At 30.0% G+C, this 23,054-nt stretch overlaps 3 protein-coding genes across 3 annotated transcripts in view; all 3 read left to right on the top strand.

Moving 5' to 3' along the window:
• The window catches only part of LOTGIDRAFT_117664 (hypothetical protein), a gene marked incomplete at both ends in the record, with an annotated part of 36,426 nt that extends 26,552 nt beyond the window's left edge, over nucleotides 1-9,874 (top strand). The window contains 7 exons of the mRNA XM_009055946.1: nucleotides 1,552-1,647; nucleotides 5,928-6,060; nucleotides 6,112-6,171; nucleotides 6,576-6,781; nucleotides 9,173-9,310; nucleotides 9,523-9,624; nucleotides 9,770-9,874. Coding sequence (XP_009054194.1) covers nucleotides 1,552-1,647; nucleotides 5,928-6,060; nucleotides 6,112-6,171; nucleotides 6,576-6,781; nucleotides 9,173-9,310; nucleotides 9,523-9,624; nucleotides 9,770-9,874 — 840 coding nt within the window. The remainder of the gene's footprint in view (nucleotides 1-1,551; nucleotides 1,648-5,927; nucleotides 6,061-6,111; nucleotides 6,172-6,575; nucleotides 6,782-9,172; nucleotides 9,311-9,522; nucleotides 9,625-9,769) is intronic.
• A 5,981-nt stretch (nucleotides 9,875-15,855) lies between these two features.
• LOTGIDRAFT_160743 (hypothetical protein) lies at nucleotides 15,856-17,284 on the top strand (the record flags this gene model as incomplete). Its single annotated transcript, XM_009055945.1, has 3 exons — nucleotides 15,856-15,866; nucleotides 15,974-16,062; nucleotides 16,740-17,284. The coding sequence occupies 3 exons, from the start codon at nucleotides 15,856-15,858 to the stop codon at nucleotides 17,282-17,284; spliced, it is 645 nt and encodes a 214-aa protein (XP_009054193.1).
• Nucleotides 17,285-22,140: 4,856 nt separating this feature from the next.
• LOTGIDRAFT_117668 (hypothetical protein) lies at nucleotides 22,141-22,854 on the top strand (the record flags this gene model as incomplete). The annotated part of the gene is made up of 1 exon (XM_009055944.1): nucleotides 22,141-22,854. One exon carries the CDS (start codon nucleotides 22,141-22,143, stop codon nucleotides 22,852-22,854), a length of 714 nt encoding a protein of 237 aa, XP_009054192.1.
• Between the last annotated feature and the right edge of the window lie 200 nt (nucleotides 22,855-23,054).

The raw sequence follows: 23,054 nt of genomic DNA, 5'->3' as shown, positions 1-23,054 counted from the left end.
TTGGCTTAAAACTCAGTAAATTTTCATGTTAATATAAACATGTATGCCTGGTATTCTTAGTAAGAGATCTGGCCTATAAATTTCAGCAGTAGGTCTATTATTAATTATTGTCTAATTAGTCAGTAAATTAAGATAATTATAGAGATTAATTACCAAACCTACAAGAATTTAGGTTCCTTTCAATAAACACAATCCAAATTGATACAGGATCTGTCAAATTTCAGTGATTTAACTCCCTAGTATTTTGACATCAAAACAGAACAAAGTTATAAGTTAAATGGGTCTGTGAGATGATTATGAGTTTTGAAGATATCAGTTTTATTAGATTTATAATAATGATGTCACGATCTGGTAAATAAAACAGTAAATTGGAATGGTGCAAGGTAGAAGTTTTAACTGTCCCTGATAAACAAAACACTACAAAACATATTTGAATATTTGACATGATATATGTATGCAGGGTAATTTATTATCTGATTTGATATAATTGACCGTTTATTCGGTTGGCCCACTAAAATGAACTCTATATTAGGAGTATAGGGGTAATGCCAGTAGATAAGTGACTGTATGGAAATTTTCGCAATATAAAATATATTTTGTTAGGATTGTCAGGATATTTGGTAATTATTTGGTAATTTATGGACGCTGTTAATTGGTGCTTATTAATTATGAGTCATATTGACCTTTTCTGACGACTTGGTATCAGATGCTATTCATATATTCTGCGTCTGCAAGGATTTGTAAATATACATTTGAACATTTATGCTTTAAAATGATGAACTATTGTGATATTATAAGCCTGAAAGTTCTAACCTGGACCTTCAAAGTATGCTTATGTGGATGAAGGAACCACGTAGGCGTATTTTATTGCGTCTGTGTTGTTTGACTTGTGTCATGGAAGTATCACAGTCACGAAGGAAGAAGGTAGGCTTTGAGGATTGGTGGCCATTTTTTTTTACACCATCATAGTTGTTTTTGATCTTTTATAGTTATAGAACATTGTCCTATGAATAATATTTAATCAGCTGTGCCTGTGAGATTTTTAAGATATTTTAGCATTCAATCTTTCTGATCTTGTTAATGAATGAATTCTAGAATAGATGTGAAACTAACACACACTAAAACATCAATTGTTAAATTTGGCAGCCATTTTGCCAAGATATGAAAGTATCATGCTTGTTGTTCAAACAAGTTTTTCAATCAGTATTTTGTAAATATTCTTAAATGCGTTATGCTATGTTTGCCAATTGTTTTAAAACAAGACAATGTTTCTACCTTATCGTACACAAATGAATTACTTTTTATACAAGAAGTTGTAAAGCTGTGTGTAACTTCAGATCTGTTCTAAGAGAGAAAGTTTGTGTTTCAAATCATCTGTATAAACATATGGATAATGATTTTGAAGTTGCACAATGCATTTTAAAGATGAAATCAGAAGCAAAAGTCAGAACACGAAATATGTTTTGAATAACTTTATTGTTACAGCATGTGGCGGCTTTGTTACAAGACTATCTGTACATGATACCAGTAAGGCTATGTTCTTCATTTCAGGCTAAAGACAGAAAATTAAAAACACTACCACCCAACCCCCCAGATCCTAGAGAATTATTATTAAGTGATATCAGAAGCATTCCTAAATTACGACCAGTGAAAGGTGGAAAACTTGTGGGTATGTACCTTTATATGTCTATAGCTGATACTCATTGCTTCTATCCTCATTTTAAATTAGAAGCAAATAAAGAATTGTTTTGATCAAGTTTTTCTTATTGCACCTTACATTGAATTGCTCAATCAGAAAAGTAGGACGAAAAATTAATTTCATTTCTTTTACATTTTATGTGCTGACAGTTTCTGATTAGCTCTTTTTAATTTAGAAAAGTTCTTTTCCTTTTTTTGTTTGAAAGAAAAAAGAAATTTTCAGCCAGCATATGTCTCTGTTATTAACTTTAAATATTTTTATACACATCTGTGTTTATAAGGTTACATTCATTGACATACAAATATATATATATATATATATATATATATATTATTATATTGCATCTGTACTCATGTGTAACATGAAATGTACACTGGATTTATAAATGTGATGTTGGCTAACAATAAATGTAACTATGAGTCATCCCTATATTATATAGAAATAAAAATTATCATGATTTAATTCATTGAAATTTGGTGCTCTAGTATTTCATAGTTTACACTAAGTTTATTCTAAAGATTAACTAGAGCATTTTGACATTAAAATTCAATTTCATTTGTTCATGTTAGGTCAATAATTGGGCTGCTATTTTGAGACTAAGTTGACTTTTTACACGTTTCTAAAAGGTTATAATCTTGATTTAATTTGTTATTGTCTGTACATCTCAGATCAAATTATAGCATATTGTGGACAACCTGAAATTGAAGATGAATGCAATTTCATAGTGGCATCAGGACATTTAATATCCATATTAGATTTGACTTTTGGCATTTTTGGGGAATCTAATATCTTATTTAGTTGAATTAAATCTAAAGAATATGGCCCTTTGTTTGTTTACTATGTAAGTTCAAAAAGGTATTTCTCAAGTAAGGATGTTTTGATTATTAGCAGCTCTTCTTTTTGAGAGTCAATAAAGACATACCTTCCCACACTCTTTCTGTACCAGTATCAATTAGGGTTTATAGAAATATGGCTAAGTTTAGAAATATGACATGGGAATATTTTGTTGAATGTTATTGATATAATGAGAGGCAGACATTCAATTTATTATTCAAATTCACTGAGACAGAAAACTAGTACATAGCAAAAAAAATGGACTTTAATTGAGTTGCTAATGGTGGTAATAACTCTTTTGTTTTGGAGGAGTAAAATTATCTCTTATTAAAGGGCTGATAATTGAATGGCAATGTCATTATAGATCTACTTCACACCTTTTTATTGCAAGAGAGTGGCCTTGAGCCAATTCAATAACTACTTACATATCTAGTTTTTATGCAATGAAGTCCATCAGATCCTCGAATTTTATTCATGTCATTCAGTGGTTATATATTTTTAGAATATGTTATTTACCTCTAGAATAAATGAATGCTTATATTGAACATTCCTTAAAGATTAGTACAGCTCAAAGTCTTAGGTCGACATTGTTGACACCAGGGAGCCTTGTTAATAGACAATATTATAGATTTTGAGTTAAATGTGTGAATTTGTGAGGGTAATGTGTTGTAAATATTGTCTCTATAATTATAACACAACACTGATTTTATAGCTTTTCAGATAGAAAATGATTTTAAAGATAAGTTGTACCATTGAAATATTGATGGATACATTCTGTAAATTTTTAGAACCTTAACTTTATTTTCAACAGTGCTACTTTGCTTGAAGAACTTACAAATGGAACACATTTGCTTTGTTTCAATAAATAGTAGATCATACATTTTCTGTAAGAACACATTTTGTGTAATGTTAAATTATAAGTATTATTTTGATATGTTTAAGTCATAAAAGATAAATTTTAGAAAAAGGAGCAGTTGGACCTTAAAATTTCTGCTAAAATATAAAGCATGTAAAATTGTATGAAAAATCTCCCCGATTCAACCAGGAAAAGGAAATATCCCATCTAATATTTATGGCATTTGTTGTACTTGTTACAGGTTAACTTGGAAATATTTTGACAAGCTAGGGAAGCTATCTTTAATAATGATTTTGGAACACAATATAGTATAATAGATAGGATATGCTTAAATAAGCATGATATTGATCTATGTTTGTCTATTTATCCCTGTATAAATTTATCAAGTTATATTTAAAACAGACATGATTAATGGTTATAGATTTTGTCACAAGTGAAAGTTTGGGAACATTTCTTATCTCAGTCTGCATCAATCTGCTAAAAACTCCGTTTAAGGAGGTAAATTCACAATATCATGAGTTGGCTCCATCCACTTCCAAACAAAACACTGAAATGTGGTTAGCTGTGTGTTTGAACAGACTTTTAGATTCTATGTATTTTTTTATTGCAATTTTGCAACCTTTTCATGTCAACTGCCCTGATTCAATTCAAGACACTAGAAGTATCTGTCAATATGATATTATTTTTCTTGTGGGAAATATGTGAAATATTTTAAAATCCTGAATAAATTTGAGATGAAGTAGACTTTTGAGATATTATTAAAGATAAATCATACATGTACACTGTGCTTATCATGCTATACAAACATGTAAAAGATAGGATAGATTAATACTTTCAATGAATAAGGATTTAGGATTTGACGATATATGTATTAAAATGTAACCATCATCATTGAACATTATGAACATTATTTGATTTGCTGTACAAGCAAGACTAAGAAATTAGCCTGCAACTGCCGATACCTGAATACCATTCTTATGTTTGTTGTCTTTCTACTTGATTTTTGAGAAGTTTCTTAGTGCAATTGATTCAAAATTTTATATTAAAAAAACCTATCGTTTATTTTTTAGGGAAGAAAAAAAATTCTTGATGACATTTTGATGTACATGATACATTTCATGTAAGATTTTTGTTGACTCTCTATAATGACTCAGAGAAAGTTTAAAAAAAAAACTTCAAATGAAAAATTCGTTTGTACAAAATCGTGATTCTTGTAAATGTATTTCCCCGAAAAAAAATTGTTATAAAAACTCAACAAATCTTAAAAAAAAAAAAGTAAAGAAAGAAGATTGATTATATGAATTTTTATTGGATTCTTGTTGACTCCAGGCTAAAATATAACAATATAATATTCTTTTTAATTCATTCATTATCATATTCAAATAATGTCAATATTTAAATTTCAAATTTTATTACATGTAATTAAAAAGAGAAATCATGTGATAATTTCATTTTTTTATCCCAATTTTTGGCTTATACTTTAACACATTGTGTAAGACATGATAATATATTGTTGTTAAATTGAATTGTTCAATGTTTTTGAAGACTATAATAACTTTTTTAAGTGATATCAAATATAATATAAACATTTATGGGCATATACCACTTTTATATCAGATTCTTTTGTTTCTTCAGTTTTCTATATCAAATAGTAAAGCCATTAAATATTCTGATGCTGATATCTTGCTGAATTAAGAAAAGAATTATCTGGGGTTAAATTTTAGTGCTGCCTTTGTAGACCAGTCAAATTTATATATAAACGACCCTATTATGAAATGGCTGTAAGGAGGGTGATTTGATATACACTATTTTTTGTTAGATTGACTGTTTTTGGACAAATTATAATATTTGCTCGTAAAAATGATGTCAATAAAAGTAGTATGAACTAAATTCCATATTTATTGTCCAAATTTGTCACTCTCTTGTGTTATGTTTGATTTTTGTATTAGATGACCATTGCCCACTGTCATATGTCACGATTGTATGAAATATTGGTGGAAAAATGACGGGGTGTTTTCATAATGTCAATAAATGAACACCCTAGGTTGACCTATTGCAACAAAACACCAGTAAACATCTCTTAAAGCTGTTTCTGTATAGAAATACTAACAATTCCTTTCATTGACGCTTTACTCTGAATTTACCTCATTTATTGAAGATGTTTGGTCAGATTTTTGACACTTTTTCAATAAAACAGCAATATTTATCTAGCACATTCCCAACAAATTGTAACAAGTTCAAGTTGTCTGTTTGTAGACAAGAGTTTTTATTGTGTTAACACAAAACATTTGGACTTGTTTTCAATTTTCTTGTGGCCAATAATGCAATAAAACAATGTCATTTGAAAGACAAGACAATTTTTAGAGTTTCTTAACATGCTATGAGAGAATTGGGCTAATTCTTTATCAATTTGAAGTTAATGAATTTTAACGCCAACTAGTCACTTTTTTCTAACCTGCAATCAGGAATTATGTTGATTCTTTTTTTTATTGTCAATTTACATTCCTACAACTGTATTCCTGTTAAATTTCAGTTGAGACATCAAGGACTACATTAGACTCCAGTGATGAAGAGCTCAGTCCACAACCTATACGAAAAATAATCAAACCTGACTTTAATCTACTACTCAATAACAGTTTTGATGTAAGTTACAATTTTAATCACTATCAAAGTCTAGTGATACATAGACATCAAGAAAAATATTATTGAAGAGTGGCATCAGGTGTTCCAAATATGAGTGAGCATGTCCTGTTTTGTTCCTCTGCTTGCCAACACAGAAATTGTTGTGCTGTCAGAATCCTTTATGCCAACCTTGTTGCAGCTTTAATGAATAGAAAAATTGGATCTTTTTTTTTATATCTTTTTCAGGATGATGATTATCAGGATGAATTCATGGAAGAAGAAAAGAAAAAGTCAGCATCAATGTCTCCCTTATCGTCTCCTGAAACTAAATCCTGGCAACAAACAGGTTTGTAATATGATTTGAAAAACTTTATATGGTTAGGTTTGCTGTTGAATTATAGCGTAAGAAAGCTTATACAATGTATTTACTTGAACAGTCGATCATTTTAACACTAAAACTAAGTTACTGAAATAATCTTGAAAAATCCGAAATAGAACGTGGTTTCATTTGATCAATTTTAAACAATCTGTAAAGTTTCTTTTCTTATTTTTTAGTGGTGAGAGATGCGACGACATCAGAAAGAAGACAATGTACATTAGTTAGAAGACATACCATCATGGTGTGTGAATCACCAACAGACGGCAAGGTAGTTCAACAAGAGTTACCACCCTTAGAGGAAGAAGAACCATGTGAATCACCAAAACCTCCAATTCAAAATTTATCCGACCTTAAAAATTATACTAGTCCAGAAACAGTTACATGTTGTGGTGTATCCAATAAACATTCTAGTCCCCAAAACATTTACCAAAGTACAGCACCAAAAAAACCTGAAAAGATGGGTCAGAGGTCTTTGACCCATCAATCTCCAAGTTTAGGGATCATTCAAGAAAATGACGTCACTGATGTTGGTTATAAAAATATTAGTGAATTGAATGCTACTGAACTTCTGCATGTAAGTTGGAAATCGGCATGTTGCCGGACTTCTACTAACTCCTCTGCATCGTGTCCAGATTGTAGGCCTGTACCGGTAAGTACTAGCACGCTTATTATTAATGCTTTCTTTCATTCATGGGATTCTAAAAGGCTGTATCAAGTCTGTAACTAAATCTGATTAATTTTTCCTTGTGGAAAAAAATAAAAGATCCCAAAACTGTTTGAATTACTAGAAAGTCTCTTGCCTCAACAGATATGTTCACTTTTAGGTTATTACTAGATTTAACTATACAAATCCTTTATAAAATCTCTGTTTTTTTGTTAGAATATCAAGTTTATTTTCTATTTTATTTTTGTTTTATATAGGACAGGCAACTTTAAAACATAATTTGTAACTTATTTTAATCTAAGCACATTTTTTCATGCTTAAGATTTAATTTTTTCCCATTTTGCTTTGGTTTTTGCACCTATTTTCTCTTTAATCCAACTTTGCAGTCAAACCTTTAGATGCCAGCAAATTAACCTTGGCACCAAATAGTTCATATCAATTTGCTTTTTACCTTACACAATTATTAAACATGGCACATTTTCAAAAAATAGTTTTCTCAGATATATTCTATATGATCATAATATAAAATAATGGGTTGAAAATGTTATAACAGTATTGAAAAACTTTTGATTTTTATACGCCCACACGTAAGATGGGCGTATATTGTAATCACCCCGTCGGTCCGTCGGTCTGTCCGTTCACATTTGGCTCATGCTCACTCTACAGGCTACAATTCTTTATGAATTCTTTTGATTTTTATTTTGTGTGTCAATGTCATTATGAAGATGATCCCTATTGATTTTCGTGATGATCGGATAATTTTTCACCGAAATATCGTGTCTGACTTGAGGTTTTTCTCTATTAGCTATATTGTGCAACTCGTGCTCACTCTACAGGCTACAATTTTTTACAGATTCTTTTGATTTTTATTTTGTGTGTCAATGTCATTATGAAGATGATCCCTATTGATTTTCGTGATGATCGGATAATTTTTCACCGAAATATCGTGTCTGACTTGACGTTTTACTCTATTAGCTATATTGTGCAACTCGTGCTCACTCTACAAGCTACATTTTTTTACAGATTCTTTTGATTTTTATTTTGTATGTCTATGTCGTTATGAAGATGATCCCTATTGATTTTCATGATGATCTATTGATTTTCATGATGATCGGATAATTTTTCACCGTTTCACTCTATTAGCTATATTGTGCAACACTGTAGTCACTAAAGACTGTTTAATCATTTCTGACAGCTGCCAGTGGGCGTATGTTACCTTGCCTTGCAAGCTATCTTTTCATTTACTTATACCGATACCAATATTTTAATTTTTTAAATGTTTTGTCCCAATTGAAATATCTTTGTTCAATTCATTACATTTTCAAGTAGAAAATTGTTGATCTTCTATGTTTATGAATTATTTTGCTTGATATCTTTGCCTTGTATTGACTCTTGTGCATCATGCAACCTTTTTTTCATAAATTAAGAATTTTACAGCATTCTATATTTTCTGATAGTGAATGAAGTTAGCTTGTATTTTATTTTGAGTGTGCATGATTTGATTCTTGTTATTTGGCATGGAATCAACATCAGTGAGATAGTAAATCTATAGGCCAGTGTTGGTAAACAACATCAAACCTAGTTTCAAAATTTATCTGTTCTATTATAGAGTGTAATTTATAGTTCAGTTCTCTAATTTCGACTAGAATAATTGCAAAACCCACAAAAATACTGTTGATCTGATTTGAAAATATAAAACATGAAAAAAATAAAGATAACGTCTGGTTTCACCATTTTATCTTCTAAACCTCTCCACAATGATCTTTCTCTTATATACCTATTGACAGTGGAGTTCATTTGAATAATGAATAAAATACTGTATTTAAGATCACCGCCTTGACTTACTTTTATCATGATTAAAACTCATGATCACCAAGTATTCAATTTAGAAAAAAACAAACAGGCTAAGGATATTACCTGATACCACTAAACCCATTCTTACAGTTAAACTTGTGTAATATATTTATTTGGGGGTGTACGTCATGTATTTTTGTTGAAAATACACATATCTGTTTATGATGCACAAGAGTTCAAAATCTTTTAAAAAAATCTTACATGTAATTGAAATTGCTTTATTAAGTTATTATTTATTAAAAGATTTATTTTTTAAAATTATAGAAAAGATGGCGAAATCCAATTGAGTGTTTGAATTTAACATTAGAAGAAGTTACGCATATAAGAAGTGTTTTAACCAAAGCTGAATTAGAATCTTTAATAACTCAACCAACATTGTATAATCAGGTAGCTAAGTCAAAGGTAAGAAAATTATGTTCTCAGATAAACAGCTCCGAGTCAGATGATCCTTTCTACTGGTGGATTAGTCTGCGATTAAAGCTCTTAGAAATTATCTTTCCCTAATTATTCTAGTTGTGTTTAAGTTGCATAAGAAGTCGGGTATCTCAATTATTTAAAATGACAGCCATAATAAATCAAGGGAGACAACTCTAAACTATACTTTTGTTTTTCAGATTTGTTTTACTTGTAAGAAAGTGAAATTTTCATTATTTGGTGAATGGGGAACAAAATGTAAATTCTGTAAAAGATCTGTTTGTAGCAAGTGCCTTCGAAAAGTAAGTATTATTTATGGTCTAAATTGTAAGTTATTAAAATGAAAATCAAGATAGGTGTGGAAAAAAAACAAAATTAAAGTGTTTTAAGAATTCCCAAAATGTGTGGGAAATAGATTTTAATATAGATTTATTGTTTCAATTTCAGATGAATGTACCAACTGAACATTTTAAAAATATTCCTGTACATACATTATGTCCTGGTTCTCCTACACATGAATCTAAAGAAGCTATGAAAAAACTTGTCAAGTAAGTACAAATGCATTTATAGTTAGATTTCTACATTTTTCTTCCACTTGACAGTTTTGTTTACAATTCAGTTTGTTCTATGTTCAATGGATGGAAGACTTGTTTCTGGAACACCTACCGCTTTGTAAATTCTTTATTCAACCAGGAAAGCTCAAATGTTCTTTTAGTTTCTTATAATTTTCCTTTAATTTCGTTCAAATCTATAAGCTCTAATATTGTTCAAAAACTGTTAGAATTGGAGGTTAACTATTATAAGTACCGTAGTGGATGTCGCTAATGAGCTAAGACATGCTCTCATTCTTCAGAAACACCTCTTTACTGGATTTATCACCTTGTCAATCCTTTTGAAGATTAACATGATATATTTACAATACTTTTCTTTGTGGTTAATAAAATCCTATCTTTCTTTTCAGTTTTGCTCCAACAGGGTCCAATCCAGTAACACCAGCTTCTAACAGAAAACAGGAGAAAGGGGAGAAGAGTAAAAAATTACAGCGTTCTCAGTCTATGATCTTTAAACCTAACCCAGCTAATGTGATAAAAGGACCGTTGATGAACATATGTCGAGATTGTAAAGAAATGACTTTAGAAATAGTACGTGCTGGACGGACATCTATAGCTTTAGTCAATCAAGGCAAAGACCCCCAAATTAAAGTAGTGCATTAAAATGTTGATAGATCATTGACTCCATCTTTCATATATTGTGGTTTTAATTTCATCATTTAATCATCATCATTATCATCATCATTGTTATCATTATTCATCATTCTCATGGACAACAAAATCATTCTGCAGATTTGCTAAATGTTTTCAAATGTTTTAACATTTTGATGGTTGGTATGGTTTTGAAAATCATTATTAGACCAGAACTGTTTAAAGGAAAAGAAAAATAATCTAATGTGACAGTTTTTTTTATTTAGATGTTATGATGTATCTAGACATGTATGTAATTAGCCTGAGGACGAAGGGGGAAACACGTCGAAACGTTGCATAAAACTTTAACCAGTGATTGTTGTTCCATAAAGCTGTGTCTCTAATAGTTCTGATTAAAGATCTTCTAAATGATCGGTTCATTTGAAAACTTATTCTATTCATGTTTTAATTCTATTAAGTACATGTTTTGTTAATATGGCTCTAACTTCTTTAATTTGTCATGGCTGTGTAAGATCACATATGGTTGATTTCCATAGAAATAATTTGTGCTTTATAGCTTGGTAGATTAAGCTAATGGTATATCTTGAAAGATTTATAAAACTACATGTCATAAGATTTACAATTACAATATCTTGTATAATTATGTTATATTGTAGGTAGGGTATTTGCATAGTATTTTTGTAATTAAATGATAGATATCTTGGATATTAAAATTGTTTGTAACTTATGAGATTAAAAATGGTTTCAGTAAAGTACTCAGTTCATGGATATAGGCTGCTACCTCTGAAATTATTACATACTACACTTCAAAACATATACAGGTAATGTTATCAAATAAATCGAAATGTAGTATGTAATAAATTAGTATATCCATATATCATAGTATTTGAATGTAACCTTCCTATTTCTATATATCTTACAAAGATTATTACAAATAGTTGTTTAAATTAAATATGAGTGGTTGCATCCTTCCAGAATCAAAATGTTGTTTTGTGAAATTTTAATTTGGTTGTGTAAAATTTATTCATTATTATTTCACAAGAATAAAAATGCTGGTCATTTTGTTTTGTACATTTGTAAAAAATAATCTTGGTGTGAAAAGAATTAGGTATTTTTGATAATCATTTTGTTTCCATTTACTACGCCAACAAGATATTCTTCCCAGTGATAGTTCTAGATCACGATAGTTTTTTTTTTCTGTTTGTGTAAAGACCATTTAATAAGATTTGTGATGTTGACTTTGTAATTTCAAATAATAGTTAAGATATGGTCATGTATGCAAGAAATAAATCTTGAATCAAAATACAATTCAGCATTATTCTGTGTTATCAAAAGTGAAGAAAAATTAATTTTTTGATACTAGACCAAATTCATAATTACATGACAAGTAAAGAACTTGTGGACAATTTTAAAAAAAATAGAATTAACTGGCAGTACCTTCGACACGTATTCTAAAATCAAATTTTCTGGCAATTTCATTGTCAAACAAAGGAGAAAATCTGTAGTAATGATTGCTTCATGAAACATAAGATCAATGATCAATGCTGTCATCATGAATTTTTAATTAATAACCCAAATAAATCAAAATTTTAAAAGTCACTATCAAATGGTGTGTTTTAGAACAATTTTTATTGATATAAACTCAGAAATAACTGGAGTATCATCTCAATGATATGTATATGAACAAAAATGCTGAACTTTTATATAGCTGTGATAAATGGTTGTTTCAGATATACAATGTTTGCATAGAGCTTCCATAATGTTATGTTATCAAGTTATGCAAATTTGAATAGCTCTCTTGTTGTGATTTATTATGTTATACTGATCAGGAATTAGAATATTGTTTCATTAAAATAGCTAAAATCAAAGTTTCTAGCATGATCTCTGTGGACTTAAATATACAGTTTAAAATTTTATAATTGTCCAAATGTTATGATTTTCATTTCCCTGTAGAGATTAAGAGTAGTGAATTTGTACTTTGATAATATGTGAAATGAAAAATGCTCTGAATTTTTTAAGAAAGGGAATAAGGACCCTTTTAAGTTGAGTTTTGATTTAAATTCTAAATGTAGATGCCATCTTTCATAGATTTTTCATCAAATTTGATTCATGTTCAAGAATCTCACTATTATATGTACAACATTGTCCACCTTTTTCATTTTCAATGTTATCATCAATATTTAGATTTGTCTTCCGTTCATTCATTCCTTCCATTTTTCATTCATTCCCCAGACTGTGAAATCATTAATATTCATGGGAGATCATTTTTTGTTGACAATCCACTATAATATGGCATATATTACCGTATTAAAGGAATAGTACCTCATAGGATGACCAAAGAATTTAAATTTTGAAACTTGAAAGAGTATATATTCATCAATTGATTTACCTGGTGTCATGACTTAACAACAGAATCCCTCTATAATCCAATAAATCAACTAAACTACTTTATATGTTTAGGAATATTAAGCATTTTTCAAAAATTACCTGTATTTTATTGGAATCAGATCATTATGGAGAGATTATTTTGTATAGTTATGACACAAGGTAAGTCCACTGATGAACAATGCTCATTTTGGCCAAGTTTCAATATATATTAATATTTGTGGTCATCTTAAGAGGTTATATTCCTTTAACAATTGGCAAAAATAAAAACTGTCTTAAAAATTTGACAATTTGATGAAAATGTACTAATTTAGACAAAAAGCAATCCACAAAATTAAATCGCCATCCAGCTTCTGACATGCCCATGAATTAAATTATTTCACAACATTCTATTTAACTGTTTTATTTTGTGTTAAAATCACAATTTTAAAGTCATTGATCATTCATTTTACTTAGATAAGAATTTCTATACTATTTACATACTTACAGAAAACAGTTGGAGATTAAGTAGAAAATCCTAATTCAAGATTGCATTATTTTGAGACATTTAGTTGGTTTAAAATGGAAATGACTAAAATTGTAAACCATGTGCTTATTTTTCAAAGTTTTACAAATTTAAGGAACAGAAAAAATACTGCAACAAGGAATGATCTTGAAATTACAAGATTAATATAGTTATCATAATTTATTTACCAGCTTCAAGAAATCAATTATGTATGTCTAATATGGAACTGAATAATCTGCAAAACATAACTTTGACCTTCTTAATTTGGTACAGGTGCACATCTCAGCATTTTCATTTGTATTTGCTAGTTTATAAGCCTTACAAATTCTACCATTGAATGTAAGAGAATTTAAAGTCAAGCTCTGATGATTTTCAAATGATAATTTCTTGGTACGGTATTGTACTATATATTATTTCATGTTCATTAAAAAGTAAATTAAAACTGAAGGGAACCTATTTTCAAACCACAATTGTTCTAATATATATAATCTACACCTGTATTATGATGGTATTATAATGATTTCTAAGTATTAAGTATAGACATCAACTAGAAATCATGGTTACTAGTGTTTCACCAGTCTGTATTTTTCTCTATTATGATAATCTTTGTAAATAATGTTACAGAAGAAAATATTATCATGTACTTGTAAACAGTATATGAAAAAAAATAAATCAATATAAAAATTACTGAGTAATTATATTCTTTATTTGATCCTTATGGCTTTCCAATTATCTTGTACCCGATACGATACCGCTTTTTGGGTTCAGGCTTTTTCCCTATTGGAATGTATTTAATTTGAAGAGCAAACAGAAACAACCACTTGTATCAAGCATAACAACTTGGGTAATCCTTGGCAAAACGTCTTGGCATTGATCTTTTCCGGATTATCTGCACCTAATTTATTACACCTAGGTCGACTTGAATAATGACGAAATACAATTTAAGCTAATCAAGGTCACTAGAATTCACACACCGATCGATTAGAGCCCACGAAAACCATTTGATGGACGTAACCATTTAGCTTTTCAATCCCTTCTGCGCCAAACTCATCACTCGTCATCTGTCTCTAACCATCTCCATCTAAAGCTAGGAACTCCACCGATTAAGACACTCTATTTTTAATCGTTTATGATGAGAGTCCTTTCTTACTTCTTCACATATATCAATTATGACGTCATAATGAATGTAACGTCAAAATGGTCTTCGAGACATTAGCATTTTGATTTCTAAAAGTGACGGAAGCATTATTATATTTCATTTCAGAGTGGATTTGAAATAGCAGAAACATCATGACGATAACGTAAGTAAAATACATTCAGATTGTAAACTATTTAAGTCGGCTTCAATTCTTCAAAGCCACCGATGTGACCAAACCAATGGAATTAAAATTATAACATGTCCAAGGCAATATGTGCGTATCCTATCATCTCCACATTGTCGAGCTATTATGAACTGTGTCTAATACCTTGACTGAGATTGGTACCTTTCTTGTATAACAGAAGTTGAAAATGCAACGATTTGATTGGATTGTACACTGGATTGCACTGGATTGTGCTACGACTTGCTGTATTCGCTAGTGTACAATTCAATCAAATCGCTGCATTTAGAAACTGCTATGATACAAGATGGCTTTTACTATCAAGGTATTAAACACAGTTCGTAATAGCTCGACGATGTGAAGATGTCCTGTTGGACAAATTTATTGTCAGTTTTGAGGCAGAAATTGCTGATTTCAGACCGTTAATGGACTCTACTATTAAGTGTAATCCTTAATTAAAGGTCTTTTAATATGACTCCCGATTTTTTGGAAAAACGATCTGTCAAAAGCTTAGAGAGTAGTCTATATAGAGACAACAGTGTTTTGGTCAGATGTTAATGAAACTGGGTCCGACATTTGTGAAGTGATTTTGCAGAATACGTCAATACGAAAAGTATGATATTCTCATCAGATTTTGATGAAATTTTGCATACTAATGAATATCAATATTATGATCACGGACTTGTTTCTCGACACAATTTTTCGTTTAACTTTTGGGGTGGGGGTGGATATCTATGCTTTTCTTTAAGATTAGTTAAAAGACACCTTAAAACTGTCTGATATATTGACTAAACTTCTATCAAATGAAATTTCAAATGTTAAGTTTGACCCTCACAATTAAGTTGATCAATGTTTTTAAACCAGGGCATAGTTGATAATTGACATGAAGGAAAATGATATTTTCTGGAGGTTTTATCAGGCGACAACTCGAGACAGTTTATGATGGAATTCTATTGTTACCTGTTCACGTTACATCTATTATGACGTCATAATAAAAAATAACGCCAAATTGGTCTTAAAGTCATTAGCTTTTTGATTTCTGAAAGCGACGGAAGCATTCTGACTCTCCTCTGCAATATTTGTGAAAATTTCGGTGTGGAATTGAAATAAGAAAATAACATCATGACGATAACGTAAGTACCACCGTCCAGATTGTGTTCAAAGTCATTTTTTCAAAGCATGGAATGTAATACAGGATTTTGTATTTTAGTTTCATAAGACTATCCTTATATGTTTTCAGATTACTAGTTATGAACTTGACTGTGGATGAAATTGTGTTGGATTATTTAGTTAAAGTCCAGTATGAAGATCAAACATCCTCCAATGACAGTTAGTATGCTTTTTTCGGACGTAGGCCTACGCACCTATGTAAAGTTCACATTTTATTCGCAAACTCTGAAGAATCTACTGCTATCAACCATTATAATATTAACATGGTAGTCTATGCACAACCTATTATTTGAATTACCAGATGAAGACCTATGGAAATGAGTTTTTGTTATCCAAGTAATTGTGTTGGAATTGGATAGATTGTTGCTATGTAGAAATTGATTTATGTACTTATACTGGAAGTCTATTGTTTCATCAACCGGACGCCGCATCTGTAGATCTGTGCGTATATTTTCGCTGTTGTATTTAATTGTATTTAAGGTATTTGTCGTTTTATTTAAGGCTCTGACTGCGACAAGAACAACAACTCGACCCCTCTTGATGAAAATAATAACCAGACCAGGATGAGTTTGACGATGTCTTAATTTGGGCAGATGAACCGTTGTCAGAGTGTACTGATGTTGAGATCCCAGACTGGGCCAAAATTGAAGGTATAAAGTCACCTTGGCTTTTTAAGTTTTGCACTGAAAGATATACTATATAAAACCAGGAAACGTATAAGATGCAAAAAAAAAGGGTTTGAAAAATCTATCAATTTTATTTTGAAAAACGAATTACATGTATCTTTAGGTTTCTAGAAATTTGACATCCATTTGTAAATTTTGAATTCACTTCAGGTCCAATTTTTGGCGAAACTGAATGTGATACCAACTTTATCTGGGCAGAGGATCTATGGGCTCAGACCTCACTTGTAGGGATTCCAGAATGGATGGTATTGCCAGGAATTGACAATGTCCAGATCACAGCCTCGAATGGAGACAAATCTGAAGCTGGACCAGAAGATATTACTTCACATATGGTCAATGACGAAGATGATGAAGAATTGTTAGCTTCTTTTGTTGATGTTGGCAGTTGGTGCGACGAACTGTTTTACCGATTACCACTTGATGTCCCAAGATGGGCACCTCTCCCTGGGATAGATTACCCCGATAGACGTAGGAATAGTTCGTACTGGAAGTGTAATATGAAGAGATACACCAAAACCAGAAAAAGTTTTGATAAAAGCGTTTTTAAAAGACAGTTACCAACTGTACTAGAAGAGCAAGTAGAATATAATAACAATGGACATTCAATGTTGTGTGTTCCCTTCAAATTTAATAGAAGATATATATTTTCAAGTAACACAATTGTATTTATTACTTTTTGTGCCAATAATATATAGTTTAAGCGACGATCTTTTTATCATGATTTGATTCATTTCACTGTTGAAATATATTTTTTCCTGGTAGTAACCATGAGTTGTTAAATGGCATCTGGGTACTAATCAATTGCTGTTCTGCAGTTTCTACATATTGAACAATAAATTTGCAGGTATAAAGTAAACAATTGTTTTATAATTTTTATTGAATAATTGATGTTACTAAATAAAATTAATATTTATAACAATATAATCTAGTTTATCTGTTATCATTATGTATTTGAATAGCTATGCCTAAACTCATGGTGTGTGAAGTTTGTTGAGAGAAAATAAAATCTAAGTTTAAATTTTGATGGGGAAAATAAAATCTAAGTTTAAATTTTAATGGAAAAAATAAAATCTCAGTGTAAATTTTGATGTGAGAACAAAAAATCTCAGTGCAAATTTTGATGTGAGAACATCAAATCTTAGTGTAAATTTTGATGTGAGAACGTCAAATCTCAGTGCAAATTTTGATGTGAAAACATAAAATCTTAGTGTAAATTTTGATATGAGAAAATAAAATTTCTTCTGACAAGAACATAAAATCTCAGTGTAATTTTGAATGCAAGATCTAAAATTGCGTAAATTATAATGTGTAACATAAGATCTTATTCAGTTCAACGAAACAAATTAAAAGATCTCACTGGAATTTTGACATGAAAACTCAAGATCTCATGGAGTATAAGTTTATAAGATCCGAAAATGTCATTTCCCCTAAATTGTAAAAGTCAGGTTGTGTATCTAAGTAGTTCACATTACATGTTGAGTCAGTAAATAACAGAATATGGTCAATGTCATTTCAAAATAAGATGCCAGTTGACAAAATATCTTATAAAATTTAAATAAATACATAATTATGTGGGCAAAACTAAGCAAATACTATACAGTAACTACTACTTTCTCTATTGTATTCTGTTAGAGTAGATATGTACATCCAAAAACTAGCACAAAATAATACAATAAAACAAAATTATACACAAATTTACAACTTTACAACAAAACAGAACAAGATTTTAAATCCTTTTTTGTCTCTTTCAAGAAAAATATCTACTTAAATTTCTTTTTGAAATTTTTTAAGAGCCATCAAGTCCCATCATTTAATATTTGAGAATTTCAAATCGAATCAAGGAAAATTTCAGAAGTATTCTTCACATTAAAATTCATTATAGAATCTTAAAATCTAAGGTAAAAGAACTTTACTTTAGATATTCTGGAAATGATAAATTAACAAAACCAAAAAACTTCTTCCATAAAACAACAAAGTTAAACACTGCTTAAGACAGTGACCAAATATGCCATTTATATGTGTTATTGCTTTTAGAATAATGGAATTCAGATTAGAATCACATAGTTTACATAAAAACAATATCAATATGTCTATGTTATTGCTATATCATGGATATTATAGATTTAACATTCTTAAAATCAGCAAAATCTGCTTTGCCACTGTTGTGACCTTGTGACATATCAAATGTTTTGGCCATGTTGCCCAATTTTTGCCGAAATTGAGAAACAAACCCTCTAATTTTCAACTAGCCCTGTTTCTACATCAAGAGATGATAAGGTGGACATTTGTCAAATATTCTCATTCTTACTTGCAAAAGATCTACTTGCATGTACATCAATTGGACATTTTACCTGCCTAGTAGCCTTGATGATCTATTGAGATCTTTTGGCTGGTTCTTCATCTATCTAGATGTAGTTTACGAAGAATACTGTTTTACCTCATACACAATTTTCATGTGAAATAACATAGGTTTGAAAACAATATTTGAAGTAACATTTTTACATGCACAATGTCTCTAGTATAGGGGTGTATTTATTTTTTGCCAATCAGACATTTTTCTTAAGTCTAGTGTTCTGTTAGGAGTTGCAACATTAGAATCATCAAGAGTATTCAGTCTAGTAAATGCTATATCTGGCAGTGTTACTAATTATAGATTCTATGTTTGGATTTCATCTTTCAGTTCTGTTCATTTTAGACAAAAGAATATGCTGTAGTACTGAAAAAAATAAAATAACATACAACAAATTACAAAAATATTAGCAACCTAGATGTATAGTTCTCCATCTGGTTGCATGAATGCAATGCATCAAGCAAGATCTTTACCAGATTTAAGCCATAGATTTTTTTCAGAAAAGGCGTAACTTAACAAGACCATCTTTAATGGTGAAGCTAATATATTCACATTCATGAAGCTAATAATAACTTCTAGTACTATCAAGTTTAATTTGATAGAATTTCAACCTTGCTACTCAGAAAGACCTTATAAATCAGACCTGTACCAAAACTATCATCTTAATTCACAATCCAAATAATTTGCTACAAATTTGTTCTTGCAAAAATTTAAATGTTGCATATCAGATGCAAAAATTTAAATGTTTCATATCAGACTAACAACAAAAATTTATCATAAGATTTTTTCAGCAAAGATGTCCTGTCGTAAGTGTAATCTTATACTTACAGTATTGGCAGGAATGACCCCAGTGTGTTTGAGGACAATGACATTTACGTTTCAAACATCGTCCACCATTTAAACATGGCCGCTTACAACGATTTGTTTTCTTGTCACAATGCTTACCACTATAACCATTTTGACATTTACATTTATTAGGTTTAATACATTTCCCTTTACTTCCACACCCTGGTTTACAGATAGCTACAACAAACAAGTCAACAGTACAGAAAATTACAGAACACGTACAGTAGGCCTATATGAACAAATGAAATCTCAAAAACATAAACTGTTCAAAAGTCAACCTTCAATTTCAAGGGCAGAATTTGTTCTCTGTCTGTGCTGTCAGTGTTCCCTCTCAATGTTTAAATGTTTCACTTTCATCAAATCTTCTTTTCTAAATCTTCAGGAGAATTTGCACCAACAGAACATAGTCTTCTGTTATCTACTATTTAGCTATGCTATCCATAATAATTATATGTTAAATACATTACACTTTGTTCTCTAAAATCTACAGTACAGACAAACATAATGACATGAAAATAACTTACCATTTTGACAGGTTGCACCTTTATAACCAATAGCACAATGACATCTATTATGTCCAACACAAACACCACCATTTTGACATTCATCTTCACAATATGGTCTTCTCTCTGTAAAGTAAAAGTTTGGCAATATGTTTCTAAACTTTATACATGGGATGATTAACCTTGGCTTGCGAGTGTTTAGTTCAATATATAATAATTGACACATTCAGAAAACAGTAGAAATGTATCTGTACAGTAAATTCAGCCTTAGTATGGCAACTTAATGTTAAATGTAGTTAGGCAATCACATCATTCATCATTCTATTTGATGATAAGATTTCTTCAAAACTTGATAAAAGATGTAGAATAAATAACTGATGTAGATGGAAAGCATTTGCATTCACAGTTTCACGTCCATTTTGAAAAAAACGAAGAGATCTAATATATAAATTGGTTTCTTAAAATTAATAAGCTGGCATCAAAAGGGCAAAATCACTTCAGCTAGAAAGAATTTTAAAAAACGTACGCAATTTTTTCTTCCTATTTCTCTTCTTTTTCTTACAGCACAACACGCCTGCTACCTCTCCTTCTCTATATTCACAGGCTGTGGAGTTTTTAGGGTTAAATACATCAATTCTACCATGTGATAAACAGGATTTCTGGGAATATCTGATCATACCACATTGTCTACCAACACCAGCCATACGACTCTTGTGACATCTGAAACAGGTCCAGAGAAACTGTTACTGTTAAATCTAATCTCTCAATAAACTTTTAATTATACTCTGCGGAAAGTCGTATCGATTAATGTAGTAACTAAAAATCTATCCTGTTTTTCAAGGTTTATATCAAAGTGTTCATTTGAAAACTGGTCATTCTTGAATGCAAATTCTGTTATAAATAATTTTTTGTTAGTGAAAAGTCAACAAAACACTACTTCAAACATCCAACATTTTGGATAAGAATGACAAATACTTTTAGAGTTTTTCAACTTGCTGTCTGCTACTACTGCTCTTATATTGGATAATCTCCCTTTAGTCACTTGAAGTTAAAGAACAGTATGAAATGTTGCTTTGGCACCTGCATATTTCCTATCTATTCCAAAAAGAATTCATTGAAGGAAATAAGTAAATCAAACATTATTTTGAATTACTTACATTCTATTGGTGAAGAGTATACTTACTTTTTACAAACACCTTTATATGTAGCAGCATTGTAGGCATAGCAACCAGGTAGATCAAATATGTCTAACCATGTTAACTCTTGTAAAATATGTTTATCTTTAGGATTACATACTCTCCAGCCTTTCTTACATAATGTTCTTCCTTTCCGAACATGACCTTTCCAGGAACCACCACAGGCATGAACATTTTTATGAACATACAACCCTTCTGTTGACCCGTCTGAACAACCTGATGCATATTCTGTAAACAGAAATAAAAACAGATAAAAAAGATCAAGATTTTTTCATTTTTCTGAAAAAAGCACAAATCACACACTACAAATGCAATAAGCAAATTGCTATGAGTTGATCAATGGAAAAAATGTTGTCCATGTTTTACAGGTATAAAATCCATTTTGTGGACATCTGCTGTGGAATTGGAGGTTGAATTTCTAATATCCAGTACTACATACTGATCAGAAGCAAAACAATAACCTTACCTGATATAGTAACATAAGAACTGACCATATCAATACCTTCTTCATTTATAACTTCACAAGTATATAATCCAGTATCAGATTTACGTGTTAATGTTACAATTAAATCACCTGAAATAATCAACCTTACAATTAAATCAATCTTACAATTAAATCACCTGAAATGATCAATCTTACAATTAAATCACTTGAAATGATCAATCTTACAATTAAATCACCTGAAATAATTTTTGTTACAATTAAATCACCTGAAATAATCAATGTTACAATTAAATCACCTGAAATAATCAATGTTACAATTAAATCACCTGAAATGATCAATGTTACAATTAAATCACATGAAATAATCAATCTTACAATTAAATCACATGAAATGACCAATCTTACAATTAAATCACCTGAAATAATAATTGTTACAATTAAATCACCTGAAATGATCAATCTTACAATTAAATCACCTGAAATAATTTTTGTTACAATTAAATCACCTGAAATAATCAATGTTACAATTAAATCACCTGAAATAATCAATGTTACAATTAAATCACCTGAAATGATCAATGTTACAATTAAATCACATGAAATAATCAATCTTACAATTAAATCACATGAAATGACCAATCTTACAATTAAATCACCTGAAATAATAATTGTTACAATTAAATCACCTGAAATGATCAATCTTACAATTAAATCACATGAAATAATCAATGTTACAATTAAATCACCTGAAATGACCAATCTTACAATCAAATCACCTGAAATAATAATTGTTACAATTAAATCACCTGAAATGACCAATCTTACAATTAAATCACCTGAAATAATAATTGTTACAATTAAATCACCTGAAATGATCAATCTTACAATTAAATCACCTGAAATAATAATTGTTACAATCAAATAATTACAGTTACAATTAAATCAAATGAAATAATTACCTGAAGGTAAGACTGAGATTCTATTATTAGTATCGGACAATTGAGTACCATCTTTATACCATTGAACTCTAGGTGGTGGCATACCACTAGCTTGACATGGTAATAAAAATATTAATCCTGTATATACACTCATCTTTTCTGGTGGTTTTACCACAATACGAGGTAG

Source organism: Lottia gigantea (genome assembly GCF_000327385.1).
Source record: "Lottia gigantea unplaced genomic scaffold LOTGIsca_26, whole genome shotgun sequence".
In the NCBI taxonomy this organism is placed as follows: Eukaryota; Metazoa; Mollusca; class Gastropoda; family Lottiidae; genus Lottia; species Lottia gigantea.
Note: the sequence above shows the minus strand (reverse complement) of the source record. Positions and strands in the feature narration are given on the sequence as shown.